General features: G+C 62.2%; 1 protein-coding gene across 1 annotated transcript; it reads left to right on the top strand.

The window, feature by feature from the left end:
• Window positions 1-98: 98 nt before the first annotated feature.
• COL2A1 (collagen type II alpha 1 chain) lies at window positions 99-19,366 on the top strand (the record flags this gene model as incomplete). The annotated part of the gene is made up of 41 exons (XM_061443422.1): window positions 99-152; window positions 1,776-1,820; window positions 1,906-1,959; window positions 2,042-2,086; window positions 2,219-2,272; window positions 2,361-2,459; window positions 2,579-2,623; window positions 3,985-4,083; window positions 5,820-5,873; window positions 6,251-6,358; window positions 6,456-6,509; window positions 6,591-6,689; window positions 7,778-7,831; window positions 7,915-8,013; window positions 8,090-8,143; window positions 8,310-8,363; window positions 8,572-8,625; window positions 9,816-9,869; window positions 9,971-10,015; window positions 10,275-10,373; window positions 10,471-10,578; window positions 10,659-10,712; window positions 11,241-11,294; window positions 11,390-11,443; window positions 11,534-11,587; window positions 11,661-11,768; window positions 11,901-11,954; window positions 12,035-12,088; window positions 14,639-14,800; window positions 14,874-14,981; window positions 15,877-15,984; window positions 16,205-16,258; window positions 16,340-16,447; window positions 16,824-16,877; window positions 16,978-17,085; window positions 17,208-17,261; window positions 17,393-17,500; window positions 17,578-17,866; window positions 18,009-18,196; window positions 18,500-18,742; window positions 18,855-19,366. Coding segments are annotated over 41 exons (3,594 nt in total), but the record flags the coding sequence as incomplete, so codon positions are not given.

Here is a 19,366-nt window from a genome sequence, read left to right as displayed (position 1 = left end):
TGGTGAGTGTGTGCGTGCCCCCCCCCCGAGGGTCCCGTCACTTGGTGGCACAGAGGGTGACCCTCCCCGTCCCGTGTCCCCCATCTCTCTTTCCACAGGGATACCCTGGCTTGGATGGTGCCAAAGGAGAGGCAGGAGCTCCTGGAGCCAAGGTAAGTAGTGGGTGACCATCGTCATGGCATTGGGGCTGGGGGGTGACCATTGCCATGGCATCAGGCCTGGTGGGTGACCATCCCCATGGCATCAGGCCTAGTGGGTGACCATTGCCATGGCATCAGGCCTGGTGGGTGACCATCCCCATGGTGTCAGGCCTAGTGGGTGACCATCCCCAATGGCATCAAGGATGCTGGGTGACCATCCTCATGGCATCAGGACTGGTGGATGACCACCTCCATGGCATTAGAGCTGGTGTGTGACCATTCCCATTGCATCAGGGCTGGTGGGTGACCATCTCCATGACATTAGGGTTGGTGGGTGACCACCCCCTTGGCATCAGGACTGGTGGATGACCATCTCCATGGCATTAGGGTTGGTGGGTGACCACCCCCTTGGCATCAGGGCTGGTGGGTGACCATCTCCATGGTGCTGGGGCTGGTGGGTGACCATCCCCATGACATCAGGGTTGGTGGGTAGCCATCCTCATAGTGTCAGTGCTGTTGGGTGACCATCCCCATGGCATTAGGGTTGTTGAGTAACCATCCTCATGGTGTCAGGCCTGGTGTGTGACCATCCCCATGGCATTAGGGATGGTAGGTGACCATCCCCATGGCATCTGGGCTGTTGGGTGACCATCCCCATGGTGTCAGTATTGGTATGTGACCATCCCCATGGCACTGGGGATGGTGGGTGACCGTACCCATGGTGTCAGTGCTGTTGGGTGACCATCCCCATGGTTTCAGTACTGATGTGTGACCATCCCCATGGCATCTGAGCTGTTGGGTGACCATCCCCATGGCATCTGGGGATGGTGGATGACCATACCCATGGTATCAGTGCTGTTGGGTGACCATCCCCATGGTTTCAGTACTGATGTGTGACCATCCCCATGGCATCTGAGCTGTTGGGTGACCATCCCCATGGCATCTGGGGATGGTGGATGACCATACCCATGGTATCAGTGCTGTTGGGTGACCATCCCCATGGTGTCAGTACTGATGTGTGACCATCCCCATGGCATCTGAGCTGTTGGGTGACCATCCCCATGGTGTCAGTATTAGTGTGTGACGATCCCCATGGCATCTGGGCTGATGTGTGACCATACCCATGGTGTCAGTGCTGGTGGGTGACCATCCCCATGGTGTCAGTACTGATGTGTGACCATCCCCATGGTGTCAGTGCTGTTGGGTGATCATCCCCATGGTGTCAGTACTGATGTGTGACCATCCCCATGGTGTCAGTGCTGGTGGGTGACCATCCCCTTGGTGTCAGTATTGGTGGGTGACCATCCCCATGGCATCTGGGCTATTGGGTGACCATCCTCATGGTGTCAGTGCTGTTGGGTGATCATCCCCATGGTGTCAGTACTGATGTGTGACCATCCCCATGGTGTCAGTGCTGGTGGGTGACCATCCCCATGGCATCTGAGCTGTTGGGTGACCATCCCCATGGCACTGGGGCTGATGCGTGACCATCCCCATGGCGTCAGTACTGATGTGTGACCATCCCCATGGCACTGGGGCTGATGCGTGACCATCCCCATGGCGTCAGTACTGATGTGTGACCATCCCCATGGCGTCAGGCCTGGTGGGACTCACCCTCTCCGCCCTTCCTTGCAGGGTGAATCCGGCTCCCCCGGCGAGAACGGCTCCCCCGGCCCCATGGTGAGTCTTTGGGGTGGCAAGCGGGGAAACGGAGGCACGGGTGGAAGCTTCTCCTTACCCCAACCGGTCCCCGTGTCCCCCCCAGGGTCCCCGTGGGCTGCCTGGAGAGAGAGGACGACCCGGCCCCTCCGGCGCTGCGGTGAGTGTGACAGTGCCCGGTGACACCCGGTGATGGGGACCCCATCTCCCCCCCCATGACACCCATCACCGTGTCCCCGCAGGGTGCTCGTGGCAATGACGGTCTCCCCGGCCCGGCGGGACCCCCGGTGAGTATCGGGGTTCTTCAGCCCTTCCCATAGGGCTACGGACCCTGCGTTACCCCATGGGGGTCACTGAGGTCCGTCCCCCGTCCCCCAAAGCCTGTGCAGGCCCTCATGCTCTTCTCCCCCCACCAATAGGGACCTGTGGGTCCGGCCGGAGCCCCCGGCTTCCCCGGCGCCCCCGGCTCCAAGGTAAGGGCGAAGGGGCTGCTCCCAATGGGGAAACTGAGGCACGGTGCCGGCTGCCACATCCCCTTCACCCCATGTGTGCTCCCTGCAGGGTGAAGCTGGACCCACCGGAGCACGAGGCCCCGAGGGTGCCCAGGGCCCCCGCGGTGAATCCGGTACCCCCGGCTCTCCCGGCCCCTCCGGTGCCCCTGTGAGTGTCCCCTCCCCGTGCCCCTGTGTGTCCCCTGCACTGGGATCCATGGGGATGGGGTGATCCTGAGTGGGGAAACTGAGGCACGGGGATAGAGCCTCAGGGGTGTCTTCTCTTAGGGTAACCCCGGGACTGACGGCATTCCCGGCGCCAAGGGCTCTGCGGTGAGTGGGAATGGGACAGGGGTGGGGATAGGAGGGTCTGGGGGGGCTGAGCTGGGATTTGGGGATGCTGGGGGTCATAGGGAACATGGGGATGTGGGAGGATGCTCGTTGCTGGGGGGTTCTGGGGGGTGATGCGGAGTGCTGGGAGATACTGGGGATTTGGGATGTTGGGAGATGCTGGGACATACTGGGGACATGGGGTGATGGGGAGCGTGGGATGCTTGGGAGATAGTGGGAGGTACTGGGGGATGTGGATGCTGGGGAACGTGGGACGCTGGGAAATACAGGTAGGTAATGGGAGATGTGTGATGCTGGGGGATGGGGGATGCTGGGAGGTACTGGGAGGTACTGGGAGATACTGGGGATGCTGGGGATGGGGGATATTGGGAGATACTGGGAGATGCTGGGGAATGTGGGATGTTGGGGGATGTGGGATGCTGGGAGATACTGGGAGATACTGGGTGGTACTGGGGACACTAGGAGATACTGGGGGATGTGGGATACTGGGAGATACTGGGGGATTTTAGGGGATGCTAGGGGATGAGGGATGCTGGAGGATGTGGGATGCTGTGGGATGTGGGATGCTGAGGGATATGGGATGCTGGAGGATGTGGGATGCTGGGGGATGTGGGATGCTGAGGGATGTGGGATGCTGGAGGATGTGGGATGCTGCGGGATGTGGGATGCTGAGGGATATGGGATGCTGGAGGATGTGGGATGCTGCGGGATGTGGGATGCTGAGGGATATGGGATGCTGGAGGATGTGGGATTGTGGGGGATATGGGACACTGGAGGATTCGGGATGCTGGGGGATGTGGGATGCTGAGGGATGCAGGATGCTGGAGAATTCGGGATGCTGGGGGATGCGGGATACTGGGGGATGCAGGATGCTGGGGGAAGTGGGATGCTGGAGGATGCGGGATGCTGGGGGATGCGGGATGCTGAGGGATATGGGATGCTGGGGGATGTGGGATGCTGGGGGAAGCGGGATGCTGGAGGATGCAGGATGCTGGAGGATGTGGGATGCTGGGGGATGCGGGATGCTGAGGGATATGGGATGCTGGGGGATGTGGGATACTGGGGGATGCGGGATGCTGGGGGATGCGGGATGCTGAGGGATATGGGATGCTGGGGGATGTGGGATGCTGCGGGAAGTGGGATGCTGGGGGATGCGGGATGCTGGAGGATGCAGGATGCTGGGGGATGTGGGATGCTGGGGGATGCGGGATGCTGAGGGATGCGGGGTGCTGGGGGATGCAGGATGTTGGGGGATGCTGGGGGTGTGGGGACGAAGAGTGCGGTGATGTTGGGAGACGCGGTCCTTGCCGTGTCCCCCGGTGACCGTGTCCTGCTGCCCTCAGGGTGCTCCCGGCATCGCGGGTGCTCCAGGCTTCCCCGGCCCCCGCGGCCCACCCGGACCTCAGGGCGCCACCGGCCCGCTGGGACCCAAGGGACAGACGGTGAGAGACCCCCTGAGCCCCCCCGAGACCCCCCCTGAGCCCTCTCCCACCTCCAGAGCCTCCCAGAGACCCCCCGAGATGGGAGGGCAGCTCTGGCCCCGCCCACTAACAGCAAACCCCGCCCGCTTCCATCTGGCCCCTCCCACTCTGACACATGCCACGCCCCCATCCCAACCTCTTTGTGGGTGCCCTCCCGACCCTGCCCAGGTCACCCCCAGGTCACCTTGTCCTGGTTCCCAAAGGGGGCAGCGGGGATGGGGATGGGATGGGATTGGGGTGGGATGGAGATGGAGATGGGATGGGGATGGGATGGGATGGGATGGGATTGGGGTGGGATGGAGATGGAGATGGGATGGGGATGGGATGGGATGGGATGGGATTGGGGTGGGATGGAGATGGAGATGGGGATGGGATGGGATGGGATGGGATGGGATAGGATTGGGGTGGGATGGAGATGGAGATGGGATGGGGATGGGGTGGGATTGGGGTGGGATGGAGATGGGATGGGGATGGGGTGGGATTGGGGTGGGATGGAGATGGAGATGGGATTGGGGTGGGATGGAGATGGGATGGGGATGGGATGGGATGGGATGGGATTGGGGTGGGATGGAGATGGAGATGGGATGGGGATGGGATGGGATGGGATGGGATTGGGGTGGGATGGAGATGGAGATGGGATGGGGATGGGATTGGGGTGGGATGGAGATGGAGATGGGATGGGGGTGGGATGGGATGGGATTGGGGTGGGATGGAGATGGAGATGGGATGGGGGTGGGATGGGATTGGGGTGGGATGGAGATGGAGATGGGATGGGGATGGGATGGGATTGGGGTGGGACGGAGATGGAGATGGAGATGGAGATGGGATGGGGATGGGATGGGATTGGGGTGGGATGGAGATGGAGATGGGATGGGGATGGGGTGGGATTGGGGTGGGATGGGGATGGGATGGGGATGGGGCTGGGATGGAGATAGGATGAGGTGAGAAATGAGATGGGGCCAGGGATGGAAATGGGGATGGAGAAGGGATGGGATGGAAATGGGGATGGGGTGGGGATGGGAACAGGGATGGGATGGGGATGAGGGTGGAGAGGGGGACAGGATGTGGACAGAGATGGCTACAGGGTTGGGTACACAGACAGGGAGGGGAACTGGGATGGAGGTGAGGATGAGGAAAGGGATGGAGACAAGGATGACAATGGGGACAGGCATAGGGACAAGGACAGAGTTCAGGCTGGGGTCAGGAATGAGGACAGGAGTTGGTGACAGGAGAGAGGCTGGGTCAGGGATGGGGAGGAGGAGGGATGGGGATGAGGATGGGGACAAGAAAGGGGCTGGAGACAGGGATGGGGACATGGATGGGCTGGGGACTTGGGGCCAGGGATGGGGACAAGGAGGGATGGGGATGAGGATGGGGACAAGAAAGGGCTGGAGATGGGGACAGGGACATGGATGGTTGAGGACAGGGGTGGGGTGGGGACAGGGATAAGGATGGGAGCGGGAATCGGGGAAGGGAACAAAGTTGGATCAGGAGAGGGGATGGGAGCAGAGCTGGGCTGGGAACAGGGCTGGGGACAGGGGTGCAGATGGGAGTGAGGATGAAGCCAGCTTGGGGACAGGGTGGGTATGGGGCCAGGCATCAACAGGGACACAGGGGCCGGGGCCAGGTCCTGGAGCTGGGCGTGGGATGGGGACATCCTTGGGGACCCTGCGGCTTCATCACCTCTGCCTCCGCAGGGTGAACCCGGCATCGCGGGCTTCAAAGGCGAGCAGGGACCCAAGGGCGAGACGGTGAGTCCGGGATGGGGGCACCTCCTCCATCCATCCATCCCCCCCACCCCGGCCGCTCTGGAATCTCACCGGCATCTCCCGAAGCTCTTCCCCTGCGGAGGCCCCTCGAGGGGCAGCGTCCCCCCCTCCCGTGCGGAACAAAAGCCGCTGTGTTCGTGTGTGTCCCCCCCCCGGCGGGGACATTCCCCCCTCGCTTCATTAACCAGCCTCAATGCACGGGGCCGGCTCCCGCCGAGGTGGCCACCGAGCCCTGGCGCCGGGGGCACACGGTGGCGCCGGCATCTGGGATGCAGCGGGAATTGCAGCCCCCCTTCCCTTCCCTTCCCCCCCCCCCAAAAATAACCGGCTCCTTGTGAGCCCCTTCTCCTCTTCCTCAGGGCCCCGCAGGACCGCAGGGAGCCCCCGGCCCGGCGGGTGAGGAAGGCAAGAGGGGAGCCCGCGGTGAACCGGGCGCTGCCGGCCCCGTGGGGCCACCCGGAGAGAGGGTGCGTGCCCCCCACCTTAGCCCCCAGCGAGGGGCTGCCCCCCAGACCCTCCCGTCCGACCTCCCTCCTCCTTCCTCCTCCTCCTCTTCCTCCGTAGGGCGCTCCCGGCAACCGCGGCTTCCCGGGGCAGGACGGGCTGGCTGGACCCAAGGTACCTCCATGGCCACGGGTGTGGGGGGGACGAGGGGCGCAGCCCTGAGCCCCCCAACCCCATCCGTGTCCCCCCGCACAGGGAGCTCCGGGCGAGCGCGGCCCCGCCGGCCTCGCGGGGCCCAAAGGAGCCACCGGTGACCCCGGGCGCCCCGGAGAGCCCGGCCTGCCCGGAGCCAGGGTAAGAACCGGGGCCGCATCCTGCACCGCGCAGCGCCACCGATGGAGGGGCGGGGGGCAGCGGCGGGGCCGTGTGGGGATGGTGGTGGGACCTGACGGGGCCAGCCAGGAGGCGCTTTGGGGTGGATAAGGTGCTTTTGGGGTTCATAAGGTGCTTTGGGGGTCAACAAGGTGCATTTGGGGTTCATAAGGTGCTTTTGGGTCCATAAGGTGCTTTTGGGTCCATAAGGTGCTTTTAGGGTCATTTGAGGTGCTTTTGGGGTCAATAAGGTGCTTTTGGGGCTCATAAGGTGCTTTGGGGTTCATAAGGTCCTTTTGGAGTCAGTTAAGGTGCCTTTGGGGTAGGTAAGGTGCTTTTGGGGTCAAAAAGGTGCCTTCGGGGTTCATAAGGTGCTTTTGGGTCAAAAAAGTGCTTTCAGGGTTCATAAGGTGGTTTGGGGGTTCATAAAATGGTTTGGGGGTTTATAAGGTGCTTTTAGAGTCATTTAAGGTTCATACGGTGCTTTTGGGCTCATAAGGTACTTTTGGGGTCATTTAAGGTGCTTTTGGGGTTCATAAGGTGCTTTTGGGGTTAGTTAAGGTGCCTTTGGGGTTCAAAAGGTGCTTTTGGGATTGGTTAAGATGCTTTGGAGGCTCATAAGGTGCTTTTGGGGTCAATAAGGTGCTTTTGGGTTTGGTTATGGTGCTTCTGGGGTTGGCCAAGATGTTCTGTGGCATTAAGATACTCTTTAGAGTTGGCTCAGTTGCTCTTTATTGCTAATGAAGAAACTCTTAGGGTTACTTAAGATGCTTTTTGGGGTCAGTCAAGATGCTCTTTGCTAACTGAGATGCTCTTTGGGGGTTATCCAAGATGCATTTGGGGTTAGTGAAGATGCAGTCTGGGGGTACCAAAGATGCTCTTTGGGGTCCAGATGTGCCCTGGGGTTAAGATGCTTTCCTGATGCTTTTTGGGGGTGAGTTAAGGTGCATTTGGGCTTAGTAAAGGTGCTCGTTTGGGGTTACGATGCTCTTTGAGGTCATGGGGTTAGTGCCGGCATCCCCCCCTTCGGGGTTGCCCTCACAGCTCCCCATTGCTTCCCCCCACCTCAGGGTCTCACCGGCCGCCCAGGAGATGCTGGTCCTCAAGGCAAAGTCGGCCCCACCGTAAGTGCTGCTGCGCAGGGGTCGGTGTGGGGAGGGGGACCGGGGTCCAGCGTGGTCCCCATTGATGCCCCCCATCCCCACAGGGTGCCCCCGGCGAGGACGGACGCCCCGGCCCCCCTGGCCCCCAGGGTGCTCGTGGCCAGCCCGGTGTGATGGGTTTCCCTGGTCCCAAAGGAGCCAATGTGAGTATTGACCCCAAAGTGGGGCGGTGACAGGGACGTGGAGCCCATCACCGTCGCCTCCCTCCTCCATCCCTAGGGTGAGCCTGGAAAAGCCGGTGAGAAAGGGCTCCCCGGCGCCCCGGGGCTGCGGGTGAGTGCTTTCCCTTCCCCATCACCCCAAAACGCACCTTTGGGGGGGGCTCCAGCATCGCTGTCCTGAGGCACCTGCAGTGTCCGAGTGGGGAAACTGAGGCACGGGTGCAGCAGCGCCTGCAGCATCGTGCCCGGAGCTCAGTGAGGGGCTCTCTCCTCCATAGGGGCTTCCTGGCAAGGACGGTGAGACCGGAGCTGCCGGCCCCCCGGGACCTGCCGTGAGTGTCTCACCAGACCCAAACCCTGCTTGAAATGGGGGTCTGGGGGTTGTGCCCCCCCCCACTGTGGGCAAGAGCCCACCCGGCTCTGCTGGGATGGAGCAGCTCGCTCCCAGCCCCTGCAGTGGTGGGGATCTGGGGTGGCCCCATGACCCCAAAACCTTGGGGTGGGGAAGCTCCAGGGTCCTTCAGCATCATCCTCCCATAGGGTCCTGTGGGAGAGAGGGGAGAACAAGGAGCCCCCGGTCCCTCCGGCTTCCAGGTGAGCACATGGCAGGGGGGCTCGGGTGATGCTCAGGGGGTGATGCTTGGGGGTGATGCTTGAGGGTGATGCACAGGGGTGATGCTTGGGGATGATGCACAGGGGTGATGCTCAGGGGTGATGCTCGGGGGTGATGCTCGGGGGTGATGCTCGGGGGTGATGCTCGGGGGTGATGCTCAGGGGTGATGCTCGGGGGTGATGCTCGGGGGTGATGCTCAGTGGTGATGCTTAGGGGTGATGCTCAGGGGTGATGCTTAGGGGTGATGCTCAGTGGTGATGCTGGGGGGTGATGCTTAGGGGTGATGCTCAGGGGTGATGCTCACGGGTGATGCTCAGGGATGATGCTCAGGGGTCATGCTCGCGGGTGATGCTCGAGGGTGATGCTTGGGGGTGATGCTCAGGGGTGATGCACAGGGGTGATGCTCAGGGGTGGTGCACAGGGATGGTACTCGGGGGGTGATGCTTGGGGGTGATGCTTGGGGGTGATGCTCAGGGTGATGCTCAGGGGTGGTGCACAGGGATGGTACTCGGGGGGTGATGCTCAGGGGTGATGCTTGGGGGTGATGCTTGGGGGTGATGCTCAGGGATGATGCTCGGGGGTGATGCTCAGGGTGATGCTCGGGGGTGATGCTCAAGGTGATGCTCAGGGGTGATGCACAGGGGTGATGCACAGGGGTGGTACTCAGGGGTGATGCTTGGGGGTGATGCTCAAGGTGATGCTCAGGGATGATGCTCGGGCGTGATGCTCAGGGGTGATGCTCTGGGTTGATGCTCAGGGGTGGTGCACAGGGGTGGTAGTCGGGGGTGATGCTCGGGGTGATGCTCAGGGGTGATGCTCAGGGGTGATGCTCGGGGGTGATGCTCTGGGTTGATGCTCAGGGGTGATGCTCACAGGTGATGCTCAGGGTGATGTTTGGGGGTGATGCTCAGTGGTGATGCTTAGGGGTGATGCTCTGGGTTGATGCTCAGGGGTGGTGCACAGGGATGGTACTCGGGGGGTGATGCTCAGGGGTGTTGCTCGGGGGTGATGCTCGGGGGTGATGCTCGGGGGTGATGCTCAGGGGTGGTGCACAGGGGTGGTACTCGGGGGTGATGCTCGGGGGTGATGCTCCGGGGTGATGCTCGGGGGTGATGCTCTGGGTTGATGCTGGGGTCTCGCTGCTGCTCACACTGCTTCCTCCCCATCCCAGGGGCTGCCCGGGCCACCAGGTCCCCCTGGAGAGAGTGGCAAACCCGGAGACCAGGTGAGGCCCCTCCTCTTGGGCACCCCCAGGGTGCAAAGTGGGGTTCAGGACCCCCCTGCAGCTGCTCTGGCTGAACCCCAACTCTCTTCCCCCCCACACAGGGTGTTCCTGGGGAAGCTGGTGCCCCCGGTCTCGTCGGTCCCAGAGTAAGTGTCCCTTTTCCCCATGGATGGGGGACGGGGTCCTTGTCCCCATCCTACTGGGGGGGGTTTGGGGGGCCTGGCCACCCTCACCCACTTCCAGCTGCTCCCCCTGGTGGCTCAGCCTTGGCTGCAGCCCATCGCTCCCGGTACATCCCAGTCCCACCGGGGCAGCGCAGGATGGATGCTCTGCCGCCATCCTTTGGGATACAGATGCTGTGACCCTCACCACGGCCCCCCCTAACGCTGTCCCCCCCCACCCCAGGGTGAACGCGGCTTCCCCGGTGAACGAGGCTCTCCCGGTGCACAAGGGCTGCAGGGTCCCCGTGGGCTCCCCGGCACACCGGGCACCGACGGACCCAAGGTGGGTGACAAGGGGGGGACACAGGGCTCGGTGCAGCTGTACCCAGGGTGTCTGGGGGTGTCGGCACCCCAATAACTGCTCCTTTGTTCTGGTTTAGGGTGCAACCGGCCCCGCCGGCCCCAACGGCGCCCAGGGTCCCCCAGGGCTGCAGGGGATGCCCGGGGAGCGAGGAGCAGCTGGGATCGCTGGTCCCAAGGGAGATCGGGTGAGTGATGGGTGCCAGCGGTGTCCCGAGCGGTGCCAGGGCTCAGCCGGGCTCACGGCACCCCTGGGTTGGCCCTGCAGGGAGACGTCGGAGAGAAGGGACCCGAGGGAGCTCCTGGGAAGGACGGCGCACGTGTAAGTGGGATGGGACAGGGCGGGATGGGACAGGGTGGGATGGGGATGTGGTGGGATGGGGACATGGAAGGATGGGGACATGATGGGATGGGACAGAGTGGGATGGGACATGGCATGGGGATGTGGTGGGATGGGGACATGGAAGGATGGGGACATGAAAGGATGGGGACATGGTGGGATGGGGACGTGGAAGGATGGGAATATGGTGGGATGGGGACATGGTGGCATGGGACGTGGTGGGATGGGGACGTGGAAGGATGGGAATATGGTGGGATGGGGACATGGTGGGATGGGACGTGGTGGGATGGGGACATGGAAGGATGGGAATATGGTGGGATGGGGACATAGAAGGATGGGGACATGGCAGGATGGGGAGACATGGAAGGATGGGGACATGGTGGGATGGGGACACGGCAGGATGGGCACATAACGGGATGAGGACATGGAAGGATGGGGACATGGCAGGAGCACAGTGGCTGGCGAGGGATGCTCGTGGTGGCCTCACCCTCACCTGTGTCTCCTCCCCAGGGTCTCACGGGTCCCATTGGTCCCCCCGGCCCCGCTGGCCCCAACGGCGAGAAGGTGAGGTCCTCCTCAGCCCCTTGGCTGCTCCCAACTGGGGGTGATCCCATGCACACCCCCCAACTCCCCATCCTTTCCTTCCCTTCCCTTTCCAGGGAGAATCCGGCCCCCCTGGTCCCTCCGGTGCTGCCGGTGCCCGCGGTGCCCCCGTAAGTACCCCCCCCCCCCTTTAGTCCAGCACCGGCCTCGCTGCTCCCGTCCCCCCCCCCCCCCCCATTGACCCCCATCTCTTCCCGCAGGGTGAGCGCGGGGAGCCCGGTGCCCCCGGTCCCGCTGGATTCGCCGGGCCCCCGGTGAGTATCGGGCTCCGTGTCCCGGCGCGGGCGCAGCTGCGGCTCCTCCCGCTGACGGCGCCGCTTCCCGCAGGGCGCCGATGGACAACCCGGAGCCAAAGGGGAGCAGGGAGAGCCCGGCCAGAAGGGAGACGCTGGAGCTCCCGGTCCCCAGGGTCCCTCCGGCGCCCCGGGCCCGCAGGTGGGTGCAGCCGCAGCATCCCGAGGCAGGGATGGACCCCGCGGGGTGCCCAATCCCGGGACGCTGGTGCTGTCCCGCAGGAATGCCGCTGCCCCCCCCCCATGTTCCAACCCCTTTTCCTCCTCTCCCCAGGGCCCGACGGGTGTCACCGGTCCCAAAGGAGCGCGCGGAGCTCAGGGTCCCCCGGTGAGTATGGGGGGGCTGGAGGGGGGCGCTGGGGGCGGTGGGGGCAGGCTCTGAGCCGCCTCCATCCTCTGCTTCCACAGGGAGCAACCGGATTCCCGGGTGCCGCCGGTCGAGTGGGACCTCCCGGCCCGAATGTGAGTGGGGAGCAGCCGGAATTGCTCAGGGAGCAGCCGGGATTGGTTGGGAGCAGTTGGGATCACTTGGGATCAGTGGGATCAGTTGGGATCATTCAGGATCACTTGGGAGCAGTTGGGATCACTTGGGAGAAGCTGGGATCAGTTGGGATCATTCAGGGATCACTTGGGAGCAGTTGGGATCACTTGGGAGAAGCTGGGATCAGTTGGGATCATTCAGGGATCACTTGGGAGCAGTTGGGATCACTCAGGAGCAGCCAGGATCACTCAGGGATCAGTTGGGATCAGTTGGGGTCACTCAGGAGCAGCCTTGATCACTTGGGTTCAGTTGGGATTACTCAGGGATCAGTTGGGATCACTCAAGGATCAGTTGGGAACAGTTGGGATCACTCAGGGATCAGCTGGGATCAGCTGGGATCACTCAAGGATCAGTTGGGATCACTCAGGGATCAGTTGGGATCACTTGGGGTTCACTTGGGGTCAGTTGGGATCACTCAGGGATCACTCAGGATCAGTTGGGATCACTCAGGGATCAGTTGGGATCACTTGGGGTTCACTTGGGGTCAGTTGGGATCACTCAGGGATCACTTGGGAGCAGTTGGGATCACTTGGGGTTCACTTGGGGTCAGTTGGGATCACTCAGGGTTCACTTGGGGTCAGTTGGGATCACTCAGGGATCAGCTGGGATCAGCTGGGATCACTCAAGGATCAGTTGGGGTTCACTTGGGGTCAGCTAGGATCATTCAGGATCAATTGGGATCACTCAGGATCAGCTGGGATCACTCAGGGGTCACTCAGGGATCAGTTGGGATCACTCAGGGATCACTCAGGCTCAGTTGGGATCGCTCAGGGATCACTCAGGATCAGTTGGGATCACTCAGGGATCACTCAGGATCAGTTGGGATCACTCAGGATCAGTTGGGATCACTCAGGGATCACTCAGGATCAGTTGGGATCACTCAGGGTTCACTCGGGATCAGTTGGGATCATTCAGGGATCACTCAGGATCAGTTGGGATCACTCAGGGATCACTCAGGGATCAGTTGGGATCAGTCAGGGATCACTCAGGGATCAGTTGGGATCACTCAGGGATCACTCAGGCTCAGTTGGGATCACTCAGGGATCACTCAGGATCAGTTGGGATCACTCAGGGATCACTCAGGGATCAGCTGGGATCACTCAGGGATCACTCAGGATCAGTTGGGATCACTCAGGGATCACTCAGGATCAGTTGGGATCACTCAGGGATCAGCTGGGATCACTCAGGGATCACTCAGGATCAGTTGGGATCACTCAGGGTTCACTCGGGATCAGTTGGGATCACTCAGGGATCACTCAGGATCAGTTGGGATCACTCAGGGATCACTCAGGATCAGTTGGGATCACTCAGGGATCACTCAGGGATCACTCAGGATCAGTTGGGATCACTCAGGGATCACTCAGGGATCAGTTGGGATCATTCAGGGATCACTCAGGGATCAGTTGGGATCACTCAGGGATCACTCAGGCTCAGTTGGGATCACTCAGGATCAGTTGGGATCACTCAGGGATCACTCAGGGATCAGTTGGGATCATTCAGGGATCACTCAGGGATCAGTTGGGATCACTCAGGGATCACTCAGGATCAGTTGGGATCGCTCAGGGATCACTGAGGCTCAGTTGGGATCGCTCAGGGATCAGTTGGGATCGCTCAGGGATCACTCAGGATCAGTTGGGATCACTCAGGGATCACTCAGGGATCACTCAGGATCAGTTGGGATCACTCAGGGATCACTCAGGGATCAGTTGGGATCACTCAGGGATCACTCAGGATCAGTTGGGATCGCTCAGGGATCACTCAGGCTCAGTTGGGATCGCTCAGGGATCAGTTGGGATCACTCGGGGTTCACTTGGGGTCAGTTGGGATCACTCAGGAGCAGCTGGGATCACTCAGGGATCACTCAGGGATCACTCAGGATCAGTTGAGATCACTCAGGGATCACTCAGGATCAGTTGGGATCACTCAGGGATCACTCAGGATCAGTTGAGATCACTCAGGGATCACTCAGGATCAGTTGGGATCACTCAGGGATCACTCAGGGATCACTCGGGATCAGTTGGGATCACTCAGGGATCACTCAGGGATCAGTTGGGATCACTCGGGATCACTCAGGAGCAGCTGGGATCACTCAGGGATCACTCAGGATCACTTGGGATCACTCAGGATCAGTTGGGATCACTGAGGGATCACTGAGGGATCACTCAGGATCAGTTGGGATCACTCAGGGATCACTCAGGATCAGTTGGGATCACTCAGGGATCACTTGGGGTCAGCTGGGATCACTCAGGATCAGTTGGGATCACTCAGGGATAACTCAGGATCAGTTGGGATCACTCAGGAGCAGCTGGGATCACTCAGGGATCACTCAGGCTCAGTTGGGATCACTCAGGGATCACTCAGGCTCAGTTGGGATCACTCCGGAGCAGCCAGGATCTCTCTCGGAGCCCCACGCGGGTGCTGTCAAAGCCCCCTCCCCTGCGCTCACCTCCTCTCTCTCTCCCCCTCCCCAGGGTAACCCGGGCCCCCCCGGCCCCCCCGGCTCCGCTGGCAAGGACGGACCCAAGGGCGCTCGCGGCGACGCGGGGCCCCCCGGCCGCGCTGGTGACCCCGGGCTCCAGGGCCCCGCCGGTCCCCCCGGCGAGAAGGGCGAGCCCGGCGAGGACGGCCCCGCGGTGCGTTGGGGCTGGGGCTCCCGCGGGGCTGGGCCCGCAGCCACCGGTGCTGAGCCCCCGTTCGCCTCCACAGGGTCCCGATGGCCCCCCCGGCCCCCAAGGCTTGGCAGGACAACGCGGCATCGTGGGGCTCCCGGGACAGCGAGGGGAGAGGGGCTTCCCCGGGCTGCCGGGGCCGTCGGTGAGCAAAGGGGGGGGCAGCATCACTGGGGCACCCAGCACCCGGAATGGGGGTGCTTGGATCCCAAGGGGCAGCTCAGGGGTGGTCCCTGGACCCTCTGAGTGCAGGGACCCCATCCCACAGCACCGGGGCTGGGTGATGACCGCTGGGATCTGCTGGGGTCTCCCATTCAATGCTGGGATCTGCTGGGCTCTCCCATTTAGTGCTGGGCTCTCCCATTCAGTGCTGGGCTCTCCCATTCAGTGCTGGGCTCTTCCATTCAGTGCTGGGCTCTCCTATTCAGTGCTGGGCTCTCCCATTCAGTGCTGGGCTCTCCCATTCCATGCTGGGCTCTTCCATTCAGTGCTGGGCTCTCCCATTCAGTGCTGGGCTCTTCCATTCAGTGCTGGGCTCTCCTATTCAGTGCTGGGCTCTCCCATTCAGTGCTGGGCTCTCCCATTCCATGCTGGGCTCTTCCATTCAGTGCTGGGCTCTCCCATTCAGTGCTGGGCTCTCCCATTCCGTGCTGGGCTCTCCCATTCCGTGCTGGGCTCTCCCATTCCATGCTGGGCTCTTCCATTCAGTGCTGGGCTCTCCCATTCAGTGCTGGGCTCTCCCATTCCGTGCTGGGCTCTCCCATTCAGTGCTGGGCTCTCCTGTTCAGTGCTGGGCTCTCCCATTCCACGCTGGGCTCTCCCATTCCATGCTGGGCTCTCCCATTCAGTGCTGGGCTCTCCCATTCCATGCTGGGCTCTCCCATTCAGTGCTGGGCTCTCCCATTCAGTGCTGGGCTCTCCCACTCAATGCTGGGCTCTCCCATTCCACGCTGGGCTCTCCCATTCAGTGCTGGGCTCTCCCATTCAGTGCTGGGCTCTCCCATTCAATGTGCTCTGTCTCCCGTTTTCCCTTCGTTTAGGGTGAACCTGGAAAACAAGGAGCTCCCGGCTCCGCCGGTGACCGCGGCCCCCCCGGCCCCGTCGGTCCCCCCGGTCTGACAGGTCCTGCTGGTGAACCCGGCCGCGAGGTGGGCAGCATCCGATGGGCAGGGCACTGGGGATTGTTCTTCCAGCCGGGCCGGGCCGGGTTCATCCCAGTGCGACCCCAATGGGTTCGGGCACGGCTGATCCCACAGCCAGAGCTCCCAGCACCACAACTGGGCTCCCGGCAGCACCTTTGGCTTTGGCTTTGAGGATGCTGCTCGTGTCCGGCTCCATCCCAGTCCTAACCCCCCCCTCTTCCCACAGGGTAACCCTGGCTCCGATGGCCCCCCCGGAAGAGACGGCGCTGCTGGCGTGAAGGTGAGCTCAGCCCTGTGCCCCCCTTTCCTTTGTGCCCTCACATCCCCACCAGTCCCTGACCCTGCCCTTGTCCCGGCACAGGGTGACCGCGGTGAGACCGGCCCCGTGGGTGCTCCCGGTGCTCCCGGCGCTCCCGGCGCTCCCGGCCCCGTGGGTCCCACTGGCAAACAGGGAGACAGAGGCGAGACGGTGAGTGCTGGTGAGGGGAGATGGGGGCACAGCGAGCACGCAGCAGTGACCCCCCCCTGCTGTGATGAGCTCCTGCTTGGGGTAACCAGGAGAGCCAAAGCAGGGCTGTTAGCGGCTGGTTCTGTGGTGCCCTGAGTGCTGGTAGAGGCTTTGGAGCATCTTCCCAAGGGCTCATGGGCTCCAAGAGCCCGGCTCCGCCGCACACAGCACCGGGATGCTGCACCAGGATAACCTGCCCGTGGAAGGATCGAGACTCGCTGGTGATGCTCGGCTGAGAGGTGCCGGTTGCTGCTGTCCTGGCGCTCGGAGCAGAGCCGGTTCAGCCCCCCCCGGAAGGCAAAGGGCACCCCTCGAGTCCCCTCTTTTCTCTCCGCAGGGCGCACAAGGTCCCATGGGTCCCTCCGGCCCTGCTGGTGCTCGAGGCATGCCGGTGAGTGATGCCATTGGGGCACCCTGTGAGCGGTGGGCAGCACCCTGGGGTGCACTGGGCACCCTGAGCCTGACACCCAAGTCCCTTTCTCCACTTCCAGGGTCCCCAAGGACCTCGCGGTGACAAGGGAGAGACAGGAGAGGCTGGAGAGAGGGGGCTGAAAGGCCACCGTGGCTTCACCGGCCTGCAGGGTCTTCCTGGACCACCTGTAAGGGATGGTTTAGGGACCCCAGCGCTCAGCACCCTCCGCATCTCGCCATGGAGCTGGATGCGGCTCCATCAGGCTGAGCATCCCTCGGTGCTGTAACATCCACCCTCGCTTCTCCTCAGGGTCCTTCTGGAGACCAAGGTGCTGCTGGTCCTGCAGGTCCCTCCGGCCCCAGGGTAAGTCCTGCCCATGGGCTGGGGAGATGAGAGGGAAAGGAGGCACCGGCGTCCTCGAGACCCCCTGGGTCACCTCGCTCCCCATAGACCCTTCCCTGCCTCTTGACCCCCCATTTGGGGCTCTCTCTCAGGGTCCCCCCGGCCCCGTCGGTCCCTCTGGCAAGGACGGCTCCAACGGGATGCCCGGCCCCATCGGTCCCCCCGGTCCCCGCGGTCGAAGCGGCGAACCAGGACCTGCGGTGAGTGGAAGTGGTGCTGGGCAGCAGGGATGGGGCTCGGAGCAGAGCATCACCACGGCACCATCCTCCTCCTGCAGGGTCCCCCTGGGAACCCCGGTCCCCCCGGTCCTCCCGGCCCCCCGGGCACCGGTATCGACATGTCAGCCTTCGCCGGGCTGGGTCAGACGGAGAAGGGCCCCGACCCCATCCGGTACATGCGGGCGGACGAGGCGGGCAGCAACCTGCGGCAGCACGACGTCGAGGTGGACGCCACGCTCAAGGCCCTCAACAACCAGATCGAGAGCATCCGTAGCCCCGAGGGCTCCAAGAAGAACCCAGCCAGGACCTGCCGGGACATCAAGCTTTGCCATCCCGAGTGGAAGAGCGGTAGGAGCCTCCATCCCTGCCTCCTCCCCTCCTGTGCCTCTCCCCAAGCTCTTGCACCCAAGGGGACAGCGAGGTCCACGATGCTCTTTGCTCTGACCTCCCAAACCTCGTGTTCACGCATCGTTTGCCCTCCCTGCTGCAGGAGATTACTGGATCGACCCGAACCAAGGCTGCACCTTGGATGCCATCAAAGTCTTCTGCAACATGGAGACTGGTGAGACCTGCGTCTACCCCAACCCCAGAAGCATCCCCAAGAAGAACTGGTGGACGAGCAAGACCAAAGACAAGAAGCACGTCTGGTTCGCAGAGACCATCAATGGTGGTTTCCATGTAAGTGTTCCACTGGGCTGGTGTTGCACACCGGGAATGGGAAAGGCAATGGATGGGAATCGGAATGGACGTTGAGCAGGGGAAGGTGTTGAGTGTCTGGTTGGAAGGTTGGGATGTCCTTCCTTGGAGCTGTGCTGATGGATGCTACATGAGGGGCTGGCTCTTCTAGGGGACTCTATTGAAAGCGTGGAGTTGGGTCAGTTCAGCTCCATCTGGGAATGTAAAGCCTGGAAGTGCCCTCAAAAGGTGGCTGGAATGAGCAACACCCATTGGCTTCAATGTCTCGCCTCTCCCCCCCCCCAGTTTAGCTACGGTGACGAAGACCTGGCTCCCAACACCGCCAGCATCCAGATGACCTTCCTGCGCCTCCTGTCCACCGAAGGCTCCCAGAACGTCACGTACCACTGCAAGAACAGCATCGCCTACATGGACGAGGAGACGGGCAACCTGAAGAAAGCCATCCTCATCCAGGGCTCCAACGACGTGGAGATCAGAGCCGAGGGCAACAGCAGGTTCACCTACAGCGTCCTGGAGGACGGCTGCACGGTAAGGCCAGGGCTACCTGCAAGGCAAGGATGCAGGCGATGAGTTGGGGCTCAACGGCTGAGGATGCTCAAGAGCATCTCATCCCGCTCTTGTTTCCCCCCCCCCTCCCCAGAAACACACTGGCAAATGGGGCAAGACAGTGATCGAGTACCGGTCGCAGAAGACCTCGCGCCTGCCCATTGTGGATATTGCACCTATGGACATTGGTGGAGCGGAGCAGGAGTTCGGTGTGGATATCGGCCCCGTCTGCTTCTTGTAAAGAGAGCTTCGTGGTCCGTTTGGTTTGATCGTTCGGAATTCCAGCCCAATCCCGTGCACCTAAAGAAGAAACGACCGAACCCCAAACTCACCCCGAGGACCCGAGTTCTTCCCCAAACGACTTCTGCACTGAATGGCTGCAACGACCCCCCCCCTCCATGGGCTCACGGCATTCCCGTCGGGAACCACCGCCTCTTCCCAGCGCCGGCTGGAAGCAGAAAGAAACCACGGGCTTATTTATTTATTCTCTTCCCAAGACCTTGCGTTGAGGTCAGGGGGGAGGTGGGAATCCGGCCACGTTCGAGGGCCCTTCCCTGCTAAAGGGGTCTCACAAATCCAGGTACCACGAATCCCCTCCCGTCCCTC

Source organism: Pezoporus flaviventris, unplaced genomic scaffold, assembly GCF_033815535.1.
Source record: "Pezoporus flaviventris isolate CSIRO_AGI_PZ_B2104156 unplaced genomic scaffold, CSIRO_AGI_Pfla_v1 ptg000356l, whole genome shotgun sequence".
NCBI lineage: Eukaryota > Metazoa > Chordata > Aves > Psittaciformes > Psittacidae > Pezoporus > Pezoporus flaviventris.
This window is presented reverse-complemented; position numbering and strand designations above follow the sequence as displayed.